Source organism: Neocloeon triangulifer, unplaced genomic scaffold (genome assembly GCF_031216515.1).
Source record: "Neocloeon triangulifer isolate White Clay Creek 2 clone unplaced genomic scaffold, ASM3121651v1 ptg000015l, whole genome shotgun sequence".
NCBI lineage: Eukaryota > Metazoa > Arthropoda > Insecta > Ephemeroptera > Baetidae > Neocloeon > Neocloeon triangulifer.
The window spans coordinates 888,751-912,197 of record NW_026775557.1 but is presented as its reverse complement, the minus strand read 5'-3'; the positions used below and the strand labels follow the sequence as shown (position 1 = coordinate 912,197).

The following is a 23,447-nucleotide window of genomic DNA, read 5'->3' as shown; positions in this document are numbered from 1 at the left end:
TTTAAACCGATATCAGACGATTTGCCACGACAAGTTTGAATTGATAGCTGATGGCTAGGGAGTTGAAGGAGCCTCTCCAAACATCAATTCGGCCATTTCAGCCGAAATGGACGCACCGTGCAAAACAGCGTTTCGTTCAAGAGCCGTTTTGCTGTGCTTGCTCAATGAATTGCAAATTCTCCCTGGCAAAAGCTGCGAGCAGATGTGCCGCCGGCGCGTCGCCATTAATTACCGTTTTTATCCATCACGCCCACGTTTTAAAGAATCACGACGACGAAGCTTTAATTAGCGACTTTCGTAAAAGAAAAAAAGAGAACGAGCTGAATTCCTAAACACTTTGGTGAAGAAGAGAAAAAAATATGCAAGCTGTTGCCTGCTGCTAACCGAGATTTAAATTTACCACTCCATTAAAGTAATTCAATGGATAATTAATGATAATAGCAATGAAGCGGAAAATTCACTTCTAAGAACATGCATTTCTATCAAGAGCTCCTTAGTCATATAATTGGTCAGTGACTGGAAAAGCAATTAGAGGCAGAAATTCAATTAGCCGACCGGCGCAGAAATTGTGTCTTGTGAAGTATCAAGGTTGTCATTTTGCGGCGCGTGGCCAAAATTTACACGCATTTTTCTTCTTCTTCATTTTGGCACAATTAATCCCCTTGGAAATCTAATTTCGGGTGTCAGGCTGAGACTTTTTTTATTTCTTTTTTCGCCGGCTCCTTTCCGGGCGCGCGTGTCAAAAGCTGCGAGAAACGTTTTCGCCCAACGAATGAAGCGTTATCTGCACGTACTGAGCTGGCTAGAAGATGACGTTTTGTGAACTTAGATTAATGAGCGCGCAGATAACAATGCAGATGACGTTTCTCGGCGCACAATTGAATTTATTCCCGGCCAAGCCGCCCCTCGCTGAAGGGAAATGGTTTGGAACTTTCGCCTCGGAATAATCTCTGCGCTCTTTGGAAGTAAATTGAAAGCCCCGGCCGCAATTTTTCTGGCCAACTTTCATCCCTTTAAGTTGATGCGATGGTTGATGCACTCAATTTTTTTCCCACCAGCGCAGTGGAGAGGAAAAAGTTTCCAGCAAAATGAAAAGTTACCATGACAGTTGCTGGACTGATCAGATGAGCTGGCTTTTAGAGCACATATCGTGTTTGAAATTAATTTTAACTTGTTCCTAAAAATGAATATCGTTAATGCATTTTATCACTTTTTCTATTTTATATTGTCATCAATATTTATTTCAAATATTTAGTCCTACAGAAAATATTATGATAAGAAGCAATTTTTTTTTTATAATTACAATGTAATTAAAACCTTGGAAAAAAATTATGCAACTTTAATAGTCTAATTTATATGAACAGTAAATAAAAATCATGTTTTATCACATATTTCTTATTGAGATTTCTAATTATAAGCTATTTTTTTTAACTAAATAAAATAATATTATTGCTGGCTTATTAGTAATTAGTAGTATTTTGTCGTCTGGTTAAAAAAGAGATTCTTTTATTATTATTATTTTCACAAAGCTGAAGTACCCCGCTATTCAATTTTTATAGAAATTATTTTTCCTTTTCACTGCTGTTTACTCCTTGATTGTATGGAAAATTCCACATAACGAGTTCTGATATACAAATGCGTGTGCTTTTCCCTGTTCATTCAGTGGAGCGCGACTTTGGATAAATTTTTGAGTGGAAAAAGTATCGTTCGAGCAGAAAATATCTGACGAGCACATTTTGATTTGCATGGGCATGCATTGACGCGAAACCATTTTAATGATGTGCTTGCCGTTTGCAATAAATAAAAATAAGTAGCGCAATTAATCTCTCCTGTGGCATCCGAAGCAAGAAACGTCACTTTGTTTATGCAAGACGTAATAATAATCCTCTTTTGCGAAACGTAAGTCCTCGGTAATTGGCGCCTCCTGCAATTTAAATCAACAAGCTCGGAGAAAAAAGGTCCTTGGGCAACAAACATGCATATTTCGCGCCGGGGAGGCTCTCCGTGGTGTGTGTGCAGATCAGAAATGAAATACGGCCGCTTTTCTGTCAAGAATGCTACACGGAGCGCATAAATTTATTTTCCCGGCTTCCTTTTTGTGCGTGTGCATCTGTCCGTGGCCAGCAGCCTGTCTATTTATGTGCGTGAAACGCTGCCTAGAAATGAAGAAGAGAAGCAGCAGCTCTGGCAGAAAAGCAGGAAAGGCGGAGAACGGCTATGGCGAAATGATTGTCTCGTACAGAGCAGTCTGCGTGGGCCGAGCCACAAATTGAATAACTCTGCGGTTGTTCCATTTCATTATCCATTAGCTCGAGCATGCAATAAATGTGCATTTTGTACGAAGAGACGATGATAATAAGACGGGAAAAGAAATGGAACATTATGAAATTGTCTGCAGACTCTATTGAAAAGATAATACATAATAATAAAATGCACTCGTAATTTGTAGCTTTCATTTTATAAATTTTCAGAATACTTATTATTAGAATTTAAAAATCTTTGAAATATATCATCCGTTTATAATAATTTATTTTCAAAATATTTTTGTGAATTTGAAACAAAATTTTAAAAATTATTTTTTAATTTCACTGAATTTTTCCTCTTTTCGCCGTTTCAGGACAGGCGTGAAACCGAGCTATTAATTCTCCTTGCCTCACTTAATTCCAATTTTCTCAAGTGCATTGCCACTTAATGAAGCTGTTCCCTGGAGGCGTTTAATCCACACCAGCTCAGAACATTGGCAATTATCGCCGGGCTGCACAGCGTGGACGGTCGCCGCTAATTAAACGATTTGTCCTCTCGCCAGCTGCGCTTTCTCTCGCTCTGGCATTCCAACTTCATTAATTAAACTCGGCTGTGCTATTACCGCCCACCTAATTACCGTATCGCAAGTGAGAATCGGATCGCTTGCTCGTGGGCGCCACGTGCCACTTGATTTCCACCTCGGTGAAAATCGAGCTCGCCCAGGCTTATGCTTAGAATCACTTTTAGAGCCGGTGGCGTGAAATTCGCACTTGATTTGAAGGAGTTTAATTGAAGAAAATGAAGAGCTTTCATAAATTTTGTGTATTGGAATTTCACGATCAAAGGTTGATTCATGGTGATTTGAATTTAATGTTGTTTTTTTGTGTAAGAAAATGACCGGAAAAAAATAATAAATAGCTCTCAAAACTTATCGAGGAAATAGAAAACTCCAAGTGGAGATTTAATAAAAAAAATTTAATTAAAAAAATCAACGAATATAATATATTATAATTTAATATTATGAAGAAATTAATTATTTATGTAACCATAATATTTGCACTATAATTTTTTATTTTTTCAGTCTCCCCCAGGGTTGTTGTGTTGATTGAGTACAATCTGCGCGTTGGAAACGCTTTCTATGGCCCTTAAAAGAGGGTTTTCGCTATAGATTTCCGCACATAATACAACATAATGGCTTTGAAATTATCCGGCAACCCGATCCCGTCCGAAACGCCGGTCCGTTCAAATAAACAACGCGCTTTTGGCACAAATTCCGACAGCGCACTCGTTATCGGCGAAACGCAGCCGAGAGAAAAGCATCTTGATAATAATGGAGGAACTTGGCGATTAAAAATCGATCCCCGCTCCATGTTCCTTCACATATTTGTTGATCCGACGTCCAGATTAAAAGAGATTTGGACGAAAGTAGGTCGCTCCGAGCTGCAGCAGTTACGTGTGGGTTGGAAAAAAATTGCAATTGTCGCCGTCGTTCTTTGCCGCTCTCTCGTCATGTAAATAGAGCGCAATTGTTGATGCTGCGTCATCGTTTCAATAGAGCAAGCAGCACATGTGTGTTTTTTTCCACCATTTTCCACCGCACTCACGTCTCAAAGTACCTAACAAGTAAGAGAATTAGAAAAAAAATTTGCAACTGAAAAGGACTTTTCTATTTCAAGCTCACAATCAGTAATGTAAATTATACTTCACCCTGCAGCACCTTTTCCTTCTGAAAATGAGAAGCACGGGAGCAAGTAATTATCTCAAAGTGTACATTTAATCGTGGAAAGTTAGCAATTTCACCTTCATTTAAGCCCCTCTAACATAATCAAGCACCTCTGGGCAAATGTTGGAGAATCGATTTCACGTCACAAAGAAAAATGAAAATTCGGCGGGGAAAGGTCAGGAAATGGACAGTGCGGTCTACTTATTTTTTTACTTTCTGGCCAGTTCCAAAGCAAGAATAATGACAGCATCTTTGTGAATGGAAACTTGGCTGTGCATGGCAGGGAAAATGTATTGCTCTCGGTACAAGAGCTGTTTGCGGAGAGTAAAAGAAAAAATCGCGATGTCAAGTGTGCATCTTGAGTTTGATCTACGACGCGAGAGGCCTTTGTACAATTGAAGAGCGATCGCTTCGAGTGCACTCGGTTAAGCCGTTCTATTTAACCGAGCAAGGAGGAAAACCACCAAGATGATTTATTGCTCTTCAGCTAATCTGATAATCTCGATTCAACCCTCAAACAGAAATCGAAAGTGGAAGAAAAAAATTTGTTTTTCAAATATTCATTGAAGATTCAATTAAATTCTGGCAATGAATGATTTCAATTATTGAAATTACACTCTATTTTCAACGGATAAGTTAAACAAATAAATAATCCGCTTAATTACATTTAATTATCAAATGGAAGTAACACAAAATAAGGAACAACAAACACAACCAGTCCCAAAATCTAAAACAAACACGAATTTTAGAAGACCATTTCTATCATCCCTCTGGTCGTCCGCTGTGCAAACATAATCCCCATCACTGTTCTAAACCGCAAACAAATCGTTTGAGTGCACCAGTTGAGTGGTGTAAACTGGTCAGCTGATCAGACTGCGCAGCTCATTCGATCTGAAAAAGAAGACTCATTTTTGTTTCTCTATTTAAGGAGCTTGTTTTAATTCAATCATCCCCCAACCTGGAGCATTCATTTTTGCAACGGAAGGAAGTGAGCCAATATTTGCCCATCCAATATCACTCTAGCACGGTTTACCCAGTGCTGCGTTTTCGCTCTCTTCGGGGCGAGCCGAGGTATATTTGCAGACACTCTCGAGCAGAAATTGTTATCATTTATGTGCTGCCGGCGAGTGCTGGCAAAAACGCAGGCGGAAAGGCGAAATGAGGAATTCCTCTCTTGCCTGCTCTTTCGGTTATTACTGCAAATGAGAAAAAATTTCTCCTGCTCGTTTGCATGCTGTTTGTTTATGGGCCTTTTTTGCGCACAGAGTTTATTTTTAGCGCGTCGGCCTGGATTAGCTTTTAAATGCTTTCATTTGCTCGGAATTGAAATGAATAGTGGGAGGAAAATAAAAAGCACTGGTGCAATTTAGTTTCATTGACTTTTTTAGTTGTGCTTTAAAATGAGTTCGACTGAATTTAAATGAAAGTATGTTTCTAAAATAATATGAAAGCGAATAATATTAATATTATTGTTCATTCTTTTTAAATCAAGCAAAAAATGTTAAAGAATAAATAAATTTTTTATTATTTATTAGCTCTAAATCTATTTAAGCCTGAATTTTTTCTAGAAAATGATTTTAACCAGTTGGAATACAAAATTTAAAAAAATTTTAAAATCAAATATTGATAAATTTCTTAATATAAATTTTAATTTAAAAAAATATTTTCGAACCGTTGTTCGATTAGGTTCCTGGAGATCTACTCGACTTCAAATACTGCAGATTTTATTTCTTATCTCGCTGGTATTGTATGTAATCTCGCTGATTAAACGGCCAGTTTATCACGAGGACCAACGTCGGCGGCTGAGCAACAAAATCGCACTCGCATTCACTTTGTGCAGGCAGTTAATTATTTTGCAGTCGCGTTTTATGGGAGCGTCGGGCCATAAATCGCCGGATTATTGCCGTGTTTTGCGCGAGAGACGAGCTCGTTCGCTCGCTCCATTACGCGGGGCTCCTGCTGCAGCACATACATTGTAATAATATTCAATTTCGCGTCAAAAGGAGCGCCTGGCAACCACCGAGAGAGCCCGGATCGAAGCACCGTGCAGAGCAGGTCGATGCTGGGGAGCGTGCCAAGAAATCAGACGCGCGTAATGACGCCAAATGCACCCATAGACGGACCGACGTGAAAAATGGGCTGTTTACTGCCGCCGCGGAAAATCGACTCGAATTTATTTAATGCACAACCTGCACTCGTTGGCACGCGTTCGCCGTCACTATTGATTCGAACGACGCGGAAAATGAGGAGGAAGAGTTGCGTGAAATATAATTCTAATAAAGGGAAAATATGAACTTCAATTTTATAAAACAGCGGCCATTTTCCCGTCCGAGGATGTAATAACTGTCAAATGATTACTTTTTATGTTTTGCTTTAATTTAATTACCGAAAAAGCATAAAACAAAATAAATTGATATATAAAGGGGAGCAGAAATGAACAAAATAATTATTTAATTGATTTTGTGAGAAATTATAATAATATTTATGCTTCAAAAAATTTAAAAAATTCAAGTTTTTGAAAATTTAAAATGATAATATTAATTGTCAAAAATCAAATCCATTTCATTTTACCGCGTTGTAGTAAAAAAATAAATCATTAGTAAGTTACATTTTTTATTAAATTGTGTAATATTACTTTTGGTCTACAAAAAGAAGTGTTTATTTTCCCATTATTATTCTAAAGATAATTATAAACTGTTGAAATTTAAATCAGATTAATCCTCGTCATTCAGCAATTGCACTAATATGATTTTAATATTAGTAATCTTCGCGTTTTCCAATAACAGATTTTCGTTCATCGAGCCAATTAATAAGTTGCAACAATTCACGATAAGTATTTAATCCACCATTATTATTCCCTCAGTACAATACAAATTGGCACTGATTCTATTACAATGAAATCCCTAACGAGCTGCGTTTGAAGGCAAAATTTATCCGCATTCATCTTTGCCGCCAAGACCACTCGCTAATTAATCACGTGTTCTGCGAAACTCCAAAAACTTTGTTAATTAAAACACACAATCTTTTGGGCAAAAGCCCGTTTTCGAATATCTCACTCAGGGCAAAAGCTCTGCGTGTGACGCAAGCGTCGAGCGAGCCAGCTCAACATGTTCATCACGTCGGAAGTGCGGACAAGCACGAATTGGCCGTGATTCGTGATACCCGAGCCAAAACTGCTGACCAAATTATCCTCCATCGAGGCAGATGAAAAGCCCGACCGGCCTTCCAATTACCATCTCGCGAATTTTATTTATGCAAACGAGCTCGGGAAAAAGGGAGCAGCCGGAGAATCCGGTTACCTGGCCCGCCTCAAAGCAGGAGAACTCTTGATGAAAAATGAGTCAAAAAGGACGTGCCGTGCCCAAAGAGTGCAAGAAGCAATTTTTCAGCGCCACTTGCTTACCCGTCCTTGTAAATAACCGCTGCGGGAGAAGCACAATTTGTTATTCGCTCGCGAGGAAAAAGGTCACACTCCTTTAGGTATACGTTTTTTTGCTCTGTACAAAATTTGCTTTCTCAAGTGTTTTTTTTTTCCTTAGGAAATGTTCAAGATGATATTGAAATTTAAAAAAATCCTCCTTATGCGTTTTTTTCTGGTTCAATGAGGAGCTGAAATCTGGAACTTTTTCATTAACCAATGAGGAAAAATTTTGTGACAAATTCAAGCTCTGTGAATAAAAACAGTTTCACCTTCAAAAAATTATGATCTCGCAAAATGGAAACTTTTCCTCTCTGGTGACAAATGTGGATTTTACCGCCAGGCCCCCGGAGGATCCAACTCGAAAGGGTTTAAATGATGGATTCGTCTCTTCGTAATGGGCGCTCTTTGTTTCGGTTTTTGCGGTTTTATTCACTTTATCGTACGCTTTCCATTCCAATTACGTGACTCAAAAGATAATACCGGCGCGAGAGAGAGAGAGAGAGCTGGAAAAAGACATAATTACGGTGGCTGGGTCGTAAAAAACACCGTTTCGGTCTCATTTTAATGGGCAACTTTTAGTCGAGTCTCAGGGGCGTCGTGCAAAAGGGTCCGCGAATAAATCAGTATCGATCAAACGGGTCGTGCGGAGAATCCACCGTGGGCCAATAACCGAGTTCTATATTTGTGCGGCGTCTGCGGGTTTTGCATCACAAAAGGGGCCGAAATTAAATTTCTTGGCCCTTTTGTTTATTCTCTCGTCCAAATTCCCTTCCATTTTTCTTTCGTAGCGAGCGGCTGCTTCTAATGAGATCTGGTCCACGAGAAGAGGCGCTTCTTTATTATTAAATTAAATAATACGCGTGGGCGAAGAAACACGCAGCCTTGGGCCTAGTGGCCCCCAACGGAGTACGAGAATGCTGCAGAAAAAAGGGGAGAGCGGGAAAAACAGGATCAATTTTAGTCGCTCTGACGGAAATTAATTGGCTTTCTCTATAGGGTAGAGAAGTGGGGCACCACTGATTGAACAGCTTTTGTTGTTTATTACAAACAAGAGCTTGTACACAAATATTTTATTTATTTTGATTAATTTATTTTTATATTATAAGGGTTTATAATTTAATAACATATTATATATTTATTATTATATTTAAAATCATTTGAATTTATTTACATATTTTTTTATTTAATGGTGAATTAGATATCTATTTATTCCTGAGCATAATTTTTAATATTATCCTTTTTTAAATTTATTAAAAGCAATGACTCATAAAGTGTTTTTATCTAATGGAAATAGTTAGCAATAGTTTTTCAGACTTCAGAGGTACGAATAAGAGAATTGAATTGATTATGTATAATATATTATATATTAATGCATTTTTACATAGATATATTTACGCCGCGCGCATATCTGCTGCTGCCTGCTTTATTGTCTGAGAATTTTATGGCGCAGGAAGCAGGTAATGGGGCAGAGAGCACGTGCAAAATTTCATGCTCTCAGCAGCGTCTCGTATCAAATTCTCCCGGCTCGCGCACAAAAGAATGCAATTCCCAGCAGCGCCGAAGATTGAAAGCAATAAAGTCAGAAGATTTTTTTTGCTTGGTGCGGAGAGAGAAAGAAACGGAGGAAGGAAGAAAGAAGGAAAGTTTGCCAAAAGAAGACGTTCTTTGCTCATAAATAAGTTATCGAAATGGCGATTCTGCTCCACATTTGTTACCAAAACAACAAAACATAAATGGCTCTGTATGAAAAAATTCTGTATCGTTTTAACTGGCAAATCGGATGCGCGCCGGTATAGGTGCCAAAAGTTATTAAACCTGGTGACCCGAGTTGAACGCAAACAACCCTTCCGATGATCGCGTTTTTCCACTCGGTCGAATCCGTCTTTTCTTATATATTTCCACATCCCACCTGCAAACTCAAACAGCCGTGCACGGCGGGTTTGCATACGTGCCAGGCGCCTCCTTCGGGAACCCTCTGATGTGAACGGTTGAACTTTCCAGCACCGGGTAAATACGCCGATGCGTGCACGCCCAGGGCACACACATAATATCTCGAGCTGATCAAATAACAGCACACACTGTGCGATTGCGTGCCGAGTCACGGACTGAACGGCAATGTAATTAGAATCCACAGCAAAGAAACTTTCATTCCAGACTTTGAAACTGTATGGCTTAATCAGGCTGATAAAAGTTAAATTGCAAGAAATCTTACAATTGTTGCCTTTTCAGTGAATAAGAGAAATCTTGTTCACCAGTGGAATTCAATTGGTATTGGAAGAATTAAGTTTTCAAATTCTAGGAAGTAGAAAATTTGCTTTCTACTAACTAATGATTTGATTGGAAATAAAATTGCAAGACAAAGTTGCTTCCTTTAAATATGAAAGTTTGATTAAATTTACAATTAGCAACATTAAATTTAAAAAAAAAAAAAAAATGTTTTTGTATTTTTCATATTTCATAATAGAAAGAAGATTGCTGATTATTTTTTTTTAAAGCTAGTCAGTAGAAATCGGTTGTTTATCCCTCTCGACTGTGCAAGAAGTTCAACAACACAGTCATTTCACTAAAACAAATTCCTCGAATGCGAGTAAAAAGCAAATCTAAGCGCCGTCCACAAGATAATAAACATCTCATAAATCTTGCGTCTGGAGAAATACAGTCTGCGAGCCAGCAGTTCCTTGTCTGTTACACTGTTAAGTATAAAATATAGAACTTGGCGGAAACAATGAGAAGCACGCAAAGCGTGTGGCCGAGGCGCCTCTTCGTTTTCAATGAAATCGTGTTTCCGCCTGCGTGAAGAGATCTTCTCGGGTGCAAACCATTTTTTTTTTTAATCTGCTCGACTTGCTCCTCATAATAATAATAATAGAAGTAGACGGCGTTTGATCCTTGCGGAGAGAGAGAGAATTCCTTCTACCGTGAAATATCCGCACACCAACCAACCACTTAGGCGCTGTTGAATGCTTTATGAGCCGCTTGCCTCTCCGCCCGAATCTGCGCGAACAAACAAAACAAACTGCGGCACATATAAATCTCGCGGCCGCTGGCAGAAATTAAAAGGCAGCGTGCACTTCGCTAATGCGTGTTGTTTGTCTTGCCGGGGGGAGGCCTGCGAGGGCGCCCACAACCAAGACAAGGGAGGAAATCTTGTTTTGCGGTGACAATGGGATCTGCGGCGTAATGAGTCCAAAGTGGCTCAGCCAGAAGCTTCGTGCGTTTGGCAGTCTATTCTGGCACTCAATTCTGCTTTCGCAGTTCTCAGAAGGCTTTTCAAACGGAGCAGAATCACACAGGCGAACACGTCTCTGTATTTGAAATATTTGAATTCGCACAGAGGCGTGAAAGCTCCCAAATGGCAAAGGTAGATCCTGAAATAGCATATTCTGACAAGCTAAATTGCCATTCAAGATGAGTCTGAACACATCACTTTCAAAAATAGGGCTGAAGATCTCAATATTAAATTTCTATAGATTACACACTTGTAATTTCAAAATGATCGAACTTTGCAACTCCGACTGATTGCTAGATAAATTTGTTTAAATAACTCTCAGAATTTGTAGCTGCGTTGAAAATTTCACTTCTGATATGAGCAAAAATAACCAAATGCAATTTAAAATTCCAGGCTCTTTCGCTTAATAATATTTGGCAAACATTTTGAGATTCTTATGTAATAATTCATCCTCTAAACAACCCTGTTAAAAATTTACAACCCTCCCGCTGAGAGTTCATGAGCTTCAATAATTAACATCAGAGGGATATATTAGAACTGGCGCTTGTAAATTTTTACGCGCGAGACGAAAGCAAGCTCGCAGCGCCTGCTTTGCTTCCCAGGCAGCCATAAATCTTTGGAGCCGGGCACGAATTCCCACGCAAATTAGAGGCCAAATTGTTTTGGCCGCACCAGCTCAAGTCCCCTCTTCCGCCGAGCCGGGCAATTTCAATACGCAGCGCCGTCTGATATGTAATTCGCACATCAAAAAGTTTCGCACCCCAGCGAGTTTCTGCTGCTGCTGCTGCTGGCGTGCAAATACGTTGTGTACTAATGCGGCTGTGTGCTTAAGTGCGTGTGTAAGTAGTACGTGATACGCATTAACAAGTGGGCGCCGCCGAATATCTCCCGAGATAGCGCGAGAGACTCTCCAGTGCTAAATGACGGCACCGTTTTTATTCGCAAAATAAAATGCTGCTCTTACGGCCCGTTTGCTAAATTACAGCCTTTGGCGCTTATTGTGTCACTGCGAGAAAGTTATCTCGGGTAATCCTTTTATGAGAGCGGTGGAGACTTTTCGGGGCGAACAAAAAAATATATATACGCAAATACCAGACACTGCCGCGATGCGACAAAACATTTGCATAAAAAGGGATTAGCTCGAGCAGTGAAAACCCTCTGAGGAATGCGAATCCGACCTCAAATTTGGATATCTGATGTTTATCCAGTTTAATGAATTTTGATGTGGGTTTATCGATGCATGGTGTGAGGAAAAATACACTTTTTTGCAATTAAATGCAAAATTAAAAAAAAATGTTATCATTTATATTCAAATTGATATTATTAATTTTGATTCAATTATTATGAAGTTTAAAATTGCTTTTGATTTGTCTTAATAATGTAAAAATTAATAAACAAATTCATTCTTATTTAAAACAAATCTGCAAAACAATCAGAATGATCATTTGAATCCACATTAGCCAAATTTGTTATGATGAGCATATTAATTTATAATAAGCAATTCCTCAAACACACAAACTTAATAGAACAGAAAATCCCAAGCACACTATTAAGAATGAAGAGAACTATTATTTATTTGGTTCATTATTTTCAAATTCTATTAAAAAAAGTAAAAAAATTTTAATTAATAGTTAAAATTAAAAAGTAATACAATCATAAAAATTACTAATTATATAAAAATTTGAAAAATTCTATTTGGGGTTTTTATAATTCAATATTTTTAATGATTATTGTTGATTCAGCGGCACTTGATAATAAAAATATAAATTTTTGATAATTTAATTTCTACTATTTTTAAACAAAGCTCGATTATATGCATCTTTGCTTCTGAAGCAAATTGCTTCCCTCCCTTTACAGTTCTCTTCCCACGCCAATTTCGGCAGGCGGCGAAATCAAAACAGTATCGTGGTCCGCGGAGAGCCAGGTCGATCCACGCACCATGGCGCCATCCATTATTGAGCAGCATCAGCAAACGGCGGGCGAGCAGTGAATTTTTGATTGAAACCGGTGCGCTTTAGGCTGAATCTTTCATGGGTCTCTCCTCGCCCGAGTGTGGCCCGGCGATGAATTTTGATTAGGCCCTTTTCTGCATTTCGCCCCCGTTCCTTGCGTCGCGTCGACCCCCCGCCCCACCCGGCCAAACACGGCGCAAGTGCCGGTCGAGCGGCGCTGGCGGAACGGCGGCGGAACGTCAGTCGGCGATCTGCCTCGGAACATGTGCCCTGTGACGCGTACTGCACACGCCGCAGCCTAGGCTAGTGTTTGTGTGTCATGGCTAGGCTGCTGGTTCGCGACGTGCTTGTGTTGATCGTGGTGCTGCTTCTCTGGCAAAAAAATGCGATTCGCGAAAAGCCCCGAGCGACGCTGAGCGACGCGTCGGGCCTTCTCAGCCCCGTCCCGTTCTTGTTCGCCGCCTTCGACAGCAGCAGCTGAGACGCGGCGAACCGCCTCGACATGGTGGACCCACTCAAAGTCTTCTGGGTCCTCACCAACAGCACTTATTTGAGTAAAAACATTTCATACATTTGCCTACAATTTCTATTTATTCTTTAAGGCTAATTCACAAAAAAGAAAATTTTAAAAAATGTTTGAAAGTTTTTTTAAAAAATTAATTATTTAAAATATTACACAATATTTTTATAGTATTTATATTTTTTTGTAAGGCAACTAACAAATTAATATATTTAAAATATTATGTATATAATCATTTAGTGAATTTAATTAATTTTATAATATTTCTAGCTCTTTTTCATTGTAAATTTTAGTGTATATCAAAACTTTCATTTAAATCACACTTGCTTTTTTAACCTTTCAAAATGATATTTTATAATAAAAATCTTCATTTTATATCGTGTAAATCTAGTTATATAACTATTCTCATTTCATTACCTGAGAGATGTTCCTATATGTCAGAAAAAAATTAATTGAGTAATTAATTTTATCATGAAATTCACTTAAGAAAACAAATATTGGTTAAACAAATTGATAGATTTTTCTGTTCAATTTTACTCCAGACAAAAGCGGAAACTTCAAAAGTAAATTGGCTAAAACAGCCCGAAGCATACAATGTCATATATAAATTATTTTTTCCACTTTGTTGAACGGAAAAACGGGAAATTTCACTGCTGTCATGGGTCCATTGAATAATTCCTACTGTGTGCAATTTTAATCGGTGCGCCGGCAGCAGTTTCGCCGAATCCGTCTCATCAGACGAAGCGCACGAGTGAGCGCCGGCCACGTTCTCATGGCCGGAGTTAAATAAAAAAGCGATTTTGGCAAAAACAATGCCGTCCGCGTCGCGTCTGCATGACCGCTCGCGTACACAATAAAATCCACCGTACGTTTTATGAAAAGCGAGCGGCGAGTAAACAATAATTCGCTGGGCAAATGCCAATATCGTTTCGGGTACGAACGGCGAAAAATATAGTAATGCGCTCTCTGTAAAGCCGAAACAGAGACGTTTTCCATTTTCTGGGTATGCACACTTTGTTGTTGTTTGCCTCCGATCCGTTTTGGTTTGGCTATAACCATTATTATTATTAGACGGCGACAGATGCCTGCGGCACAAAATGGAAAGTGAAAAAAGGCACATTGGATTTTAACTTTTGTTGAAAGCTGTGAAAAAAATGCATAAAAGTTTCAGAAAACACTAATTTTAAAAAATATCCTCATATCCACATGAATATGTGGGATTTTTATTATTTGATTGGAAGGAGATTTGCCTTTTACATTTTGGAATTAAATTTGTAAACAACAAATTTTTATCCTGTTTTATCCATTAAAAAAGTGAATATTTTAATGCTACTTGGAGAAGTAAACTATAATAATGAAAAAAAAAATTTGTAATTAAATTTGAAAAGTTTGTTGTCATCAAAGAGCTAAAGAGGTGTCACTTATTGTAAAACTATTTAACAAGCGCAAAGAAAAATATTATAAAACTCAAAGCTCAAATTTTAACTCATGTTATCTGAAATCTTTTAAAAATTTCAATGCATTCTTTCCTAATATCCTTGGCTCCTGTCTTTGCCAAAAACGAAAGCTGGAGGAAAGGTAGGGGAGTTTTCCTTTTCCCTTGTTAATGGACCATCAATCAATTTTAAAGCTCTCCTCGTTATCGCCCTGTTCGCGGGATAAATTTGCACTTAAAACTTTCACCTTGGTGCGAACGAAGAAATTCGTGCAATATCGGGCCAGAAGGGAAGATATTCAGCTTTGTTTACGTCTTCGCGGGATCTATCTCTCCCAAAACCAGAAAAGTTTCCACTTCATCGGTTGCCCGCGTGTGTTTTGAAAGGATTTTTGGCACCCGTGTTGGGCTTAAACAGAGAAATTTTACCCCGGGGCCCATTAACGCCACCAGGGCCTATCAAGTTTCGCAAAGGGTTGTTTGCATATATTATTGCACGGCGTTGACAATTAAAACGTCTTAATTCGCAGAAAGCTGGTGTAGAAGTGCGAAGGAAAGTGATATTATTCGCACCGCGGTAGTTATTGCAAGAAGGAAAGGAAATTCGAGGAAGACGCAAATTTTAATACGAGAAGGGCTTACAGGTGTGGCGCAGACGAAATGGAATAACTTTTGAGTTAGTTTTGTAAGAGATATTGCAATGCTATGGAAACTGACAACGAGTGAATTGAGAATTCAGAGAAAATAAGTTGAATTAGGATCACATTTTAATTTTTACATATTATAGTATGTTTAAAAAATATTAAAATTTTAATTTATGTTAAAATAATGAAAAATTGATAATTTGAATAATATAAAATTAACATATTTTTTTCAAATAAATTTTTATTATAATTTTTTTATATGGTTAATTCAGTTCAGATTAATCATCTTCAATATTGGTGCAAAATATTTGTTCAAGCAAATTTATTTATAAATAAAGGTTCAACATGCAAGAGCTATAGATCATAGTTTGTTGAAATAACAATTTTGAATCAGGATTCCATTATGAGATTAATATTAATTATATGCAAAGTAATTGCCTGGTAAAATATTTGATTATTACTTAATCTTAAAGAGAAAAAAATTTTACAAAAAAAAAAAAAAAATTGGAAATCTAATAAAAAAAATAGTTCTTTCAAACATTTGATAAAATAACTTTTTTTTATTATAAAAACAATTTTAACTCCAGAGTAAATTAAACATCAACTTTTTTTCTATTAATTTCTTAATAGCAAAATTGTCGTCGAATAACATTTCTCTCAACGATCGTGAAAATTGGAGTTGGTCCACAGCTTGTATCGCTGATCAGCGCTCTCAACTTTTTGCTCCGGGCGCCGCCTCATCTCATTACCGAGCGGACGTGTTTATTAAAGGCCGTTTTTGCCTGATCTCCTCAATCGATAGCACGTCCTTTCCGGCACCAATGAGTCTTGATTAATCAGCAACCCTTCTGGTGTTTTTTGCTCCCATTTCGGTGTTTGATTAAGATTTTTGACTGAATGCGACGAGAGTGACAAAAACAACACAGTTTCGGATGCGCGAAACAATCGTGGCGCCCTCGCTGCTGCCACAGCGGGACCGAGAGTGCAAGATTAATTAAGCCCAGCGTGCACCAGCAGCATTAATTAAAAAGCAGGCGGCTGACGAGAAAGTGCAATAAATTACGCCTGGGGAGAACACGGTGCACACAGAGAGCGCTCTCGTGTTCCTCTTTAACCTGGAATTGTCACGATTATGGAAATTTCAAGCGCTCGACAACTCGCACAGAAAACACAGTTAAGGCTGACAAATGAGGAAATAAATTTTGCCGGAGAAATTAATCCCGAAAGATATCAGTAAATAAATTTAACTCTGCTTTATAGAAAAAATAATAATTATTAATAATCCGATGGAAAATTTTTATCAGTTCCAAAGCCAGTTATTTCCAAACGATTCATTCAAAAATCTCTCTTTCCGGTAAGAGGATTTCAAATAATAATCGAAAATAAAATGGAATATTTTTAAAAGCATAAATTATTTTTTTATAAAAAAATCCTATAAATAACATTCAACATTTCCACGTGCTTGTTTATATATCTTTAATGATTTATCTAATAATTTGAATGGCTTTGGAAATTTTCGCCCTACTTTATGCCGGTCCCTGCAAGTGACGCCACACTCGAAATTCAGAGTTCAGGTCATTCGAAGTATCGATCAGCCGTGCGTCGTTCATTAAATTTTACTGCCGCTTCACGGGTGGATTTCGAACTGGAATATTTATTATCTGCTCTTTGCTTCATATGCAATGTGCGAGAGAGGAAAAATTATTTATGCGTGAAACAAGCAGCGAAATGAAAAGCGAAGGATTACAATTCGCTGGTGGTTTTTATTTTGCTTCAAGTGCGTTGGAAACAAGTCCGAACCCGTTTTGGAAAGTACTTTTTTTCGGATTTTTCTCCCAACATGAATATTCAACAAAAACTCGGATCCTCAGATTTTTTTCCCTGAATAAGCCTCGCATAAAAGCTGTTTTTTCTAGCAAAGAATACTTCATTTGGAATCTAGAAAATGAAAAAAGGAGTTACGAGACCGTAATTCTTGGAAAATTCAGTTAAATATTAATAATATTTTAATTTTGAATATGTTAAAGAATTAAAAAAATCCACAAAAGTACAACAAATTTAATTTTATATGTACAATGCTAGAACATGACCTTATGGTACATTAAACAAATACACCATTATTATTTCATTGTTGACATCACGATAAGCTTGTGTTCCCGCAAACGGACCATTCAATTGCGGTAACGAGCCAATTAGCAATTTCGCGCGCCGCCTCGCCCTCTGTGAAATATGCAACGGCCGACGCAAAAATTCAAAACGGCCGGTTCAGTTAGTTCGCGGTTGATATTTCACCGGCCGGAAGGTAACAAGCGCCACCGCACAACACATTACTTGGCAATTTAATTCTTTTCGGCTCCACAAACAAAGGCACAAAGGGCTCATTTACTCCGATTATCACATTTATTATCATTACATCTATTTATAAGTGCATTGTTTAGTCAGACTATGCCGTTTTTGTGTTGCTTGTTTCATGCAGCTGGCGGTTATTTGTCTCTCAAACGTGTACACGTCAAAATTATTTCGCAATTTCCGCCAACGGAATGCCTTCCTTTCTGCAAATACGGCGAGTGGATTCTTGTTTGCGGAGAGAATATAAATCCTAATAAATCCTGGCATGGCATTAGAGCATTTTGCAGTACACACAAGTAAACAAAATTCATTCCTCGGAATATAATAAGCGAAGAGAAAATCCGGTTTCACAAGTGGATTTTAGAAAATATGGATATTATCAAAGTTGAAATTTATTAAATTTCATTTAATGAAGCAACCGAAATATAAAATTTAGAAATTCCTGGTACCTCAAAAAACATGGAAAATTCCATTCATATTTTATCTAAGAGATCATTTTTCCGCGTCAGATATCAAACGTTTCGCTTCTTTGCTTATATCACAGCACCGAAATCTCAATTTTCTGCTCGGGCCTCTTTGTGCCGGACCATTCACATCTCCCTTCCCCGTGCGGCGTCCCCGGATGAAAAATCCGGTCCAATCTGCCAAAATTGCGAGGCAGCAGAGTGCTGGTGCTTAACTGACGAGCGCCGAGATGGATGCCTTTTTGGCCAGATGTATTCCGGGGCGCTCCCCAAAGACTCGATATAATTGCAGTAAGCCGACGGCCCAGCCGGCCCATCAACCCGAGTAGCCCTGTTATTATTGACTCCACGTCACAGCAGCATGGACAACGTCCGCAGACAATGACACGCCAGTTTCCTTCCTTTTCCCCATTATTCCAGGGCCAAAATTGATTTAGATGGGTCTGAAAGGATTCTGATGTAGCATTTCATTATTTCCATTATTTAGACATAAATGTGAAATAAATGTGGTGTGGAATAATTAATGAAATAAATTGATATTGATTTTTATAATTTTTATTGAACTTCGTTTGAATGCTAATCAATTTAAAATTAATTTTTTTAAATTTACTTTACTATCATTATATTGAAAATAAATTTTCACAACATATGAGAATATTTGTGATTTCATTAAAAAGCAAATAACAATGGATTTTTTATAGCCCTAAAATGTTATCGAGAACAAAATCCGCATGTCACAGCGGTTTAATCACTATTTTATTATCGTTGAATGGGTGTTATTGTGTTTGGCTTAATGGAATGGATTTTTCGCTTGGATCAAGTTTTTTTCATCCTGCTGAATCCACGGTTAGAGGCCTCAGAGGTATTAAATCACGTTTATTTTATTACGTTTGCAGTCTGTGTGTTTTTGGTGATTTGTAAGCCTCCGCTGCTCTGATCGTAAAAAGCAACTCCATCCACAAAATCCATGAGCTGCAAAATAAAAGAAGCATAATATTCCGAGCGTTTCTTGTTTCGCTTTGGACGTGACGGGAGAATTCAACTTTCATTTCGAGCGTCATCAGAATAAATTCGGAGGCACGCAGGTCATTCCTGGAATTCACATGGCGCCCTTTTATTTTGATCGCGCTCGCAGCGAGCATCAGAAATGAGCCCGTAATTGGAGCCTTTCGCGCACTCTTTGTGCCGAGGCAAAAAGTGCGAAGTTTTTTTCGCCGTGGTGCATGTGCCGTGCACGCTCAAACGGACGATGCTTTTAATCTAGCATTCTCTTTGCATGTCGTGCAAAAGTACGTGATTAAATGTGAACATTTAAGACTTCTTCGGAACCGAAGTGCACTGCCATCCATATTGGAACAGAGCTGTGACCTGTTTTATTCTTTGAAATATATGATTTAATCAAATCAGCAGGTACATGTAAGTAAGACTAATAATAAATCAATTTAATTTGGTTCAATGATGTTGAACAAGTTTGAAAATAGGGAAAAGTGTTTTTAAGTAATATTTATAATTAAAATGATGATTTTAAATAAACCGACGTAAAATAAAAAATTATATTTAAAACAAATGGGTATTTAATTCTGCAGCACTAATAAAAGGCAGAGGCCGACACGACTTTGTCTTGGCCTAACCGAAAAATAATAATAAAGGGAGATATTCACGCGCTAACTTGCTTATGGGATTTACTCGTGCTATCTTATTGTTAGCATGTGAATATTCCCCAATAATAACAATAATAAATAAAAATAGGAACGCATTATTTATAATTTGAACGGTCCATGTAAAAGGCAATTATTTTATCATTTATACAAATATTGAAATATTTTGATGATATTATTGGTTAAAATGCCGTAAGTGTCAGTAGGTACAAGAATATCTTAATAAAGAAATTAATATTTTTGAGACTCCCAGTTTTTTATAAATATTTTATTGATAATTATTACTAAACTTTTCGTTTCTAAGCACTAAAAAAGTTATTAAACATCTAAATTTCAATTTCAATTTAAAAAAAAAAAAATAATGTATAAAAATTTAATTAATTATAAAATTGTTGAAAAAGTATTAATTTTTTGTACTTGTTATAAAATTAAATAATATTTACAACTTGTTAAATATAATGTTAATTTTTTTACAGATTCGAGTAAAAGGTTGAGTTTGAATAATAGAATAATGTTGCTGTTCTTATAACTACTATATTGTTATTTATTGCTTATATGACGTGGCATTACAGTTATAGTTCCACCCAGTGCAACCCACTCGTTTGCAACATACTTAAAAGACAGAGTGTAGAAAATAAAAATTTTAACACATACTTGATACTTGACCTCTCACTCGGCATATCAAATGAAAACGTTCATGCAATCAATAAAATCAAGGCAACCATTTAGAATGCGTCATCTTAGAAAATGTATCACTTATAAAACTTTTTAATACATGAAGAAAAAAAAACTATTGATGCATGATCTGATGCGTTCCAGATCTTTTATGCTCCACTTCTCCGCGTCACCGTCGACTTAAACCTGCCATGCTCTTCAAAAGCATCCTCGACAAGCGTTTGACACTGAGGATCAGCCGAAATGACAAGCTTTCCACTCGAAACCCCAAAACCGACAGCATCACCCGCGTTGGTGAATCCAGCTAGAAGCAAAGCCCCAATTTTTCGTGCGAACAATGATTGCATTATTGCGGAGAGAAACAAAAGGAACTCGACCACGCAGCAGCTGTTTGTTCCCAAAGAGAATTATGATCGGCCGGGTCATTCTGTTGGCGCCTTTTTTGCCACCAGCATAAATCCAGCGTGCGATCATCGCGCCATAAAAAAAGAGCAGGGGCCGATGATTCGCTCGGTTAAATTACTGTGAAAAACGGCCGGCTAACGAAGCGCCATCCTTGTCAAATTACTCGAGATTTATTTCGCTTTTTGTCCTGCCGTTTTATTAACTGTGTCATTTTTTTCGGTGCATAAAGCGCGAAAAAAAAACACATAACCGCATAGCATTCTCTGCTAAATAATAAAACTCCCGCACAGCTTTTTGTCTGCCGCGGTTGGCAAACAAAAATGAATACTGCAAACTTTCCAGCAAACAGTCGGGGGCTCGTAATTTGGTTGAGGTAAATTAAACAGCACTCGCGAAAAATAAATAGCAAAAGCAGTGGAAAAATAAATCAACAAAAGTTGGTTTGCGTGCCGAGGAAGCAGGGCAAACAGAATAATCGTCTTATTTGCGAGAAATGCCCCCCGCGGAGAGCGAAAAGTTTTTATTCCAGCCGCCATTTTGAACTCGCAGTTTGGCGAATTTATTCCAAGATATAGAGACGCACACATTCACATCAAACGTGTAGCGCAGCTATTGGCGCTTAATGGCGCAGAATAGGCCATCTCTCTCTCTATCTATCTCTGGCGGTTGTAAGATGTGGTCGGGCGCACGTAATTTATTCAGTCGCCACTTTATCTCCGCTGATGGCCCTGGTGGTTGGTCGGATGGTCGCTCGGTTTCGCTCTGGCGATGTGCTGGGCTGCCCGCCCACAGCAATTTAGCTAATTAGCCGGATGCCGCCACGAAAACGAAGGTGAGAGTCGCAATTCGACCCGTGAAGGACGTCGGGAGCAATCAGTTAGGGGCCTGGCTCGAGGTTGCCCAAGTGGAATGAGTGGCCAGAAAGTGCCAGGTTTCATATAATTCGCTTTTCTTTAGTTTCTAATAAAGATATCGATAATTCACATTGCTTGCTAAGAGATAATCAATCAAAAATTCAACTTCAACTAATTTCAATTAAAAAAGATCCAAAACGGGAACAAAATAACAATAATTTTCCTTGAAATGGAGGAAGAAAGCAATAACTGAATCAATTCCAGTCAACTGAAAAAAATTAAAGATTCAGTATACTTAACGCAACAATATATCAAATAAAATGATCCGACTATCTTGTTATTCAATGAATTATTCTCCTTTCAGAAAAATTTAAACAACGCGTTAAATCATACATCAAATCCATCAAATTTTAAAATTTTAAATAAAACTGAGAATATTTCTATATTTTATTAAAATTTTTAATAAAAACCTACTTCAGAATTTTCATTTTCGAATTTAGCGGTATTTTTGCGAATTCTCTGCCTGCAAGAGCTTTAGAGTTTATCGCACTTCTGAATGAAACTGAAATGGTGGTATTAAATTTGCGTATGTATATCATGGAAATCCTCTCACGACCGCAATCGGATTTGACCGAAAATCACAGAGACACGAATCAGCGTCCATTTATTTCAAACAAGCTGGGAAGAAAAATAAAACGCTAATTCCCGTACAGCGCTAACAAAGCGGAAAATCATATAGATAAGCCCCTTTGCATATTGTACGCAGGCAACACGCTCAACACTGCCGTCGCGCTCGTTGCCTATCTAAAACTCCATTGTGCGGCTTACGGCGCCGAAGAGTGTGGGACATCTCTTGTAACAGAAAATCGTTATTAAAAAATTTTACATAGCAGCCACGTAACGAATATTTGAGAACTTTGCACCCGGGAGTTGATGGTGCTTGCAGGTGATGAGTTCTCAGATTATTTTTTCAAATAACAGTTTTTTTTCTTTCATTAATATTTTGCGCAGTCGCTTGTATGAAATTTCACGGTGGCCAATTTTTCATCTCAGAACTTATATTGAAAAAAGACTGTAAAACCTCCATATTTTAATTTGCAGAGCTGAGAAAGCCGATTTATGAAAAAGTATTTATTTAGTAGCTTTGAGTTTTCAAGCGGAATTTGTTTCATGCGGTTACTTTATAATAAAGTACTTTGCATTGAGTAAAAATTCAAAAGCTGGCATCAAAACAATCTCTTTATAATATTTAAAATAATATTTAATAAATTTACATTATATTTATTATTATAAAATTTATTTTCTTAAATTATTGTTTGTTTTGTTTATTTTTCCACTTTGTTTTAATTCAATTTAATGTCAAAAACAATTTTATACTAAGTGAAAGAGTTGGACAATTTGGCAACATTACTAGAAATTTATAAAAAATAAACTTTTTTTAGCTGCTCAAAATATCCCTTATCGATTTTACAGTCAAAATTTATTTTTTTGCCTCAATGCTTAAATTTATTATTTCCATTAATCGCTTTTTGCCCATTTCGCCTGGTGAAAAGAGGAATTAAACAATTGAGATGAACGGCCGCAAGCGAACAGCGTTTCGCTTTTTGCTGAAAATTATCGTCGCGAAAACCGGACGCGAACGAAGATGAAAGGCGGTTCTGCCTTTGCCGGCGGCGGCGGCGGCGGTGCCGCTGCTGGTATATGATACGAGTATCAAAAAGCAGCGCACGAAACAGGCCATAAGTTTTGATGTGGTGCAAATTTGACGCAAACACCATTGTGCGAGAGCCGCCCAGTGGATCTTTGTTTGTGTCTCTCGCCTCTCTTGGCTGACGGACGGATCCCGCCGAGCAAAAAGCGACAGCCCGCATTTT

At 37.8% G+C, this 23,447-nt stretch overlaps 1 protein-coding gene across 10 annotated transcripts in view; it reads left to right on the top strand.

Moving 5' to 3' along the window:
* LOC132202729 (neural-cadherin) overlaps positions 1–23,447 on the top strand; it is a 199,474-nt gene that overhangs the window by 128,169 nt on the left and 47,858 nt on the right. Inside the window, exon 1 of one of the 10 annotated variants that reach the window (XM_059629846.1) lies at positions 12,844–13,123. The exons of the other annotated variants lie outside the window; for them this stretch is intronic. Within the exon in view, the coding sequence (XP_059485829.1) occupies positions 13,072–13,123 (52 nt within the window). The 5' untranslated portion in view covers positions 12,844–13,071. Of the gene's footprint in view, positions 1–12,843; positions 13,124–23,447 lie in introns of those variants that run through there. 10 annotated transcript variants of the gene reach the window in all.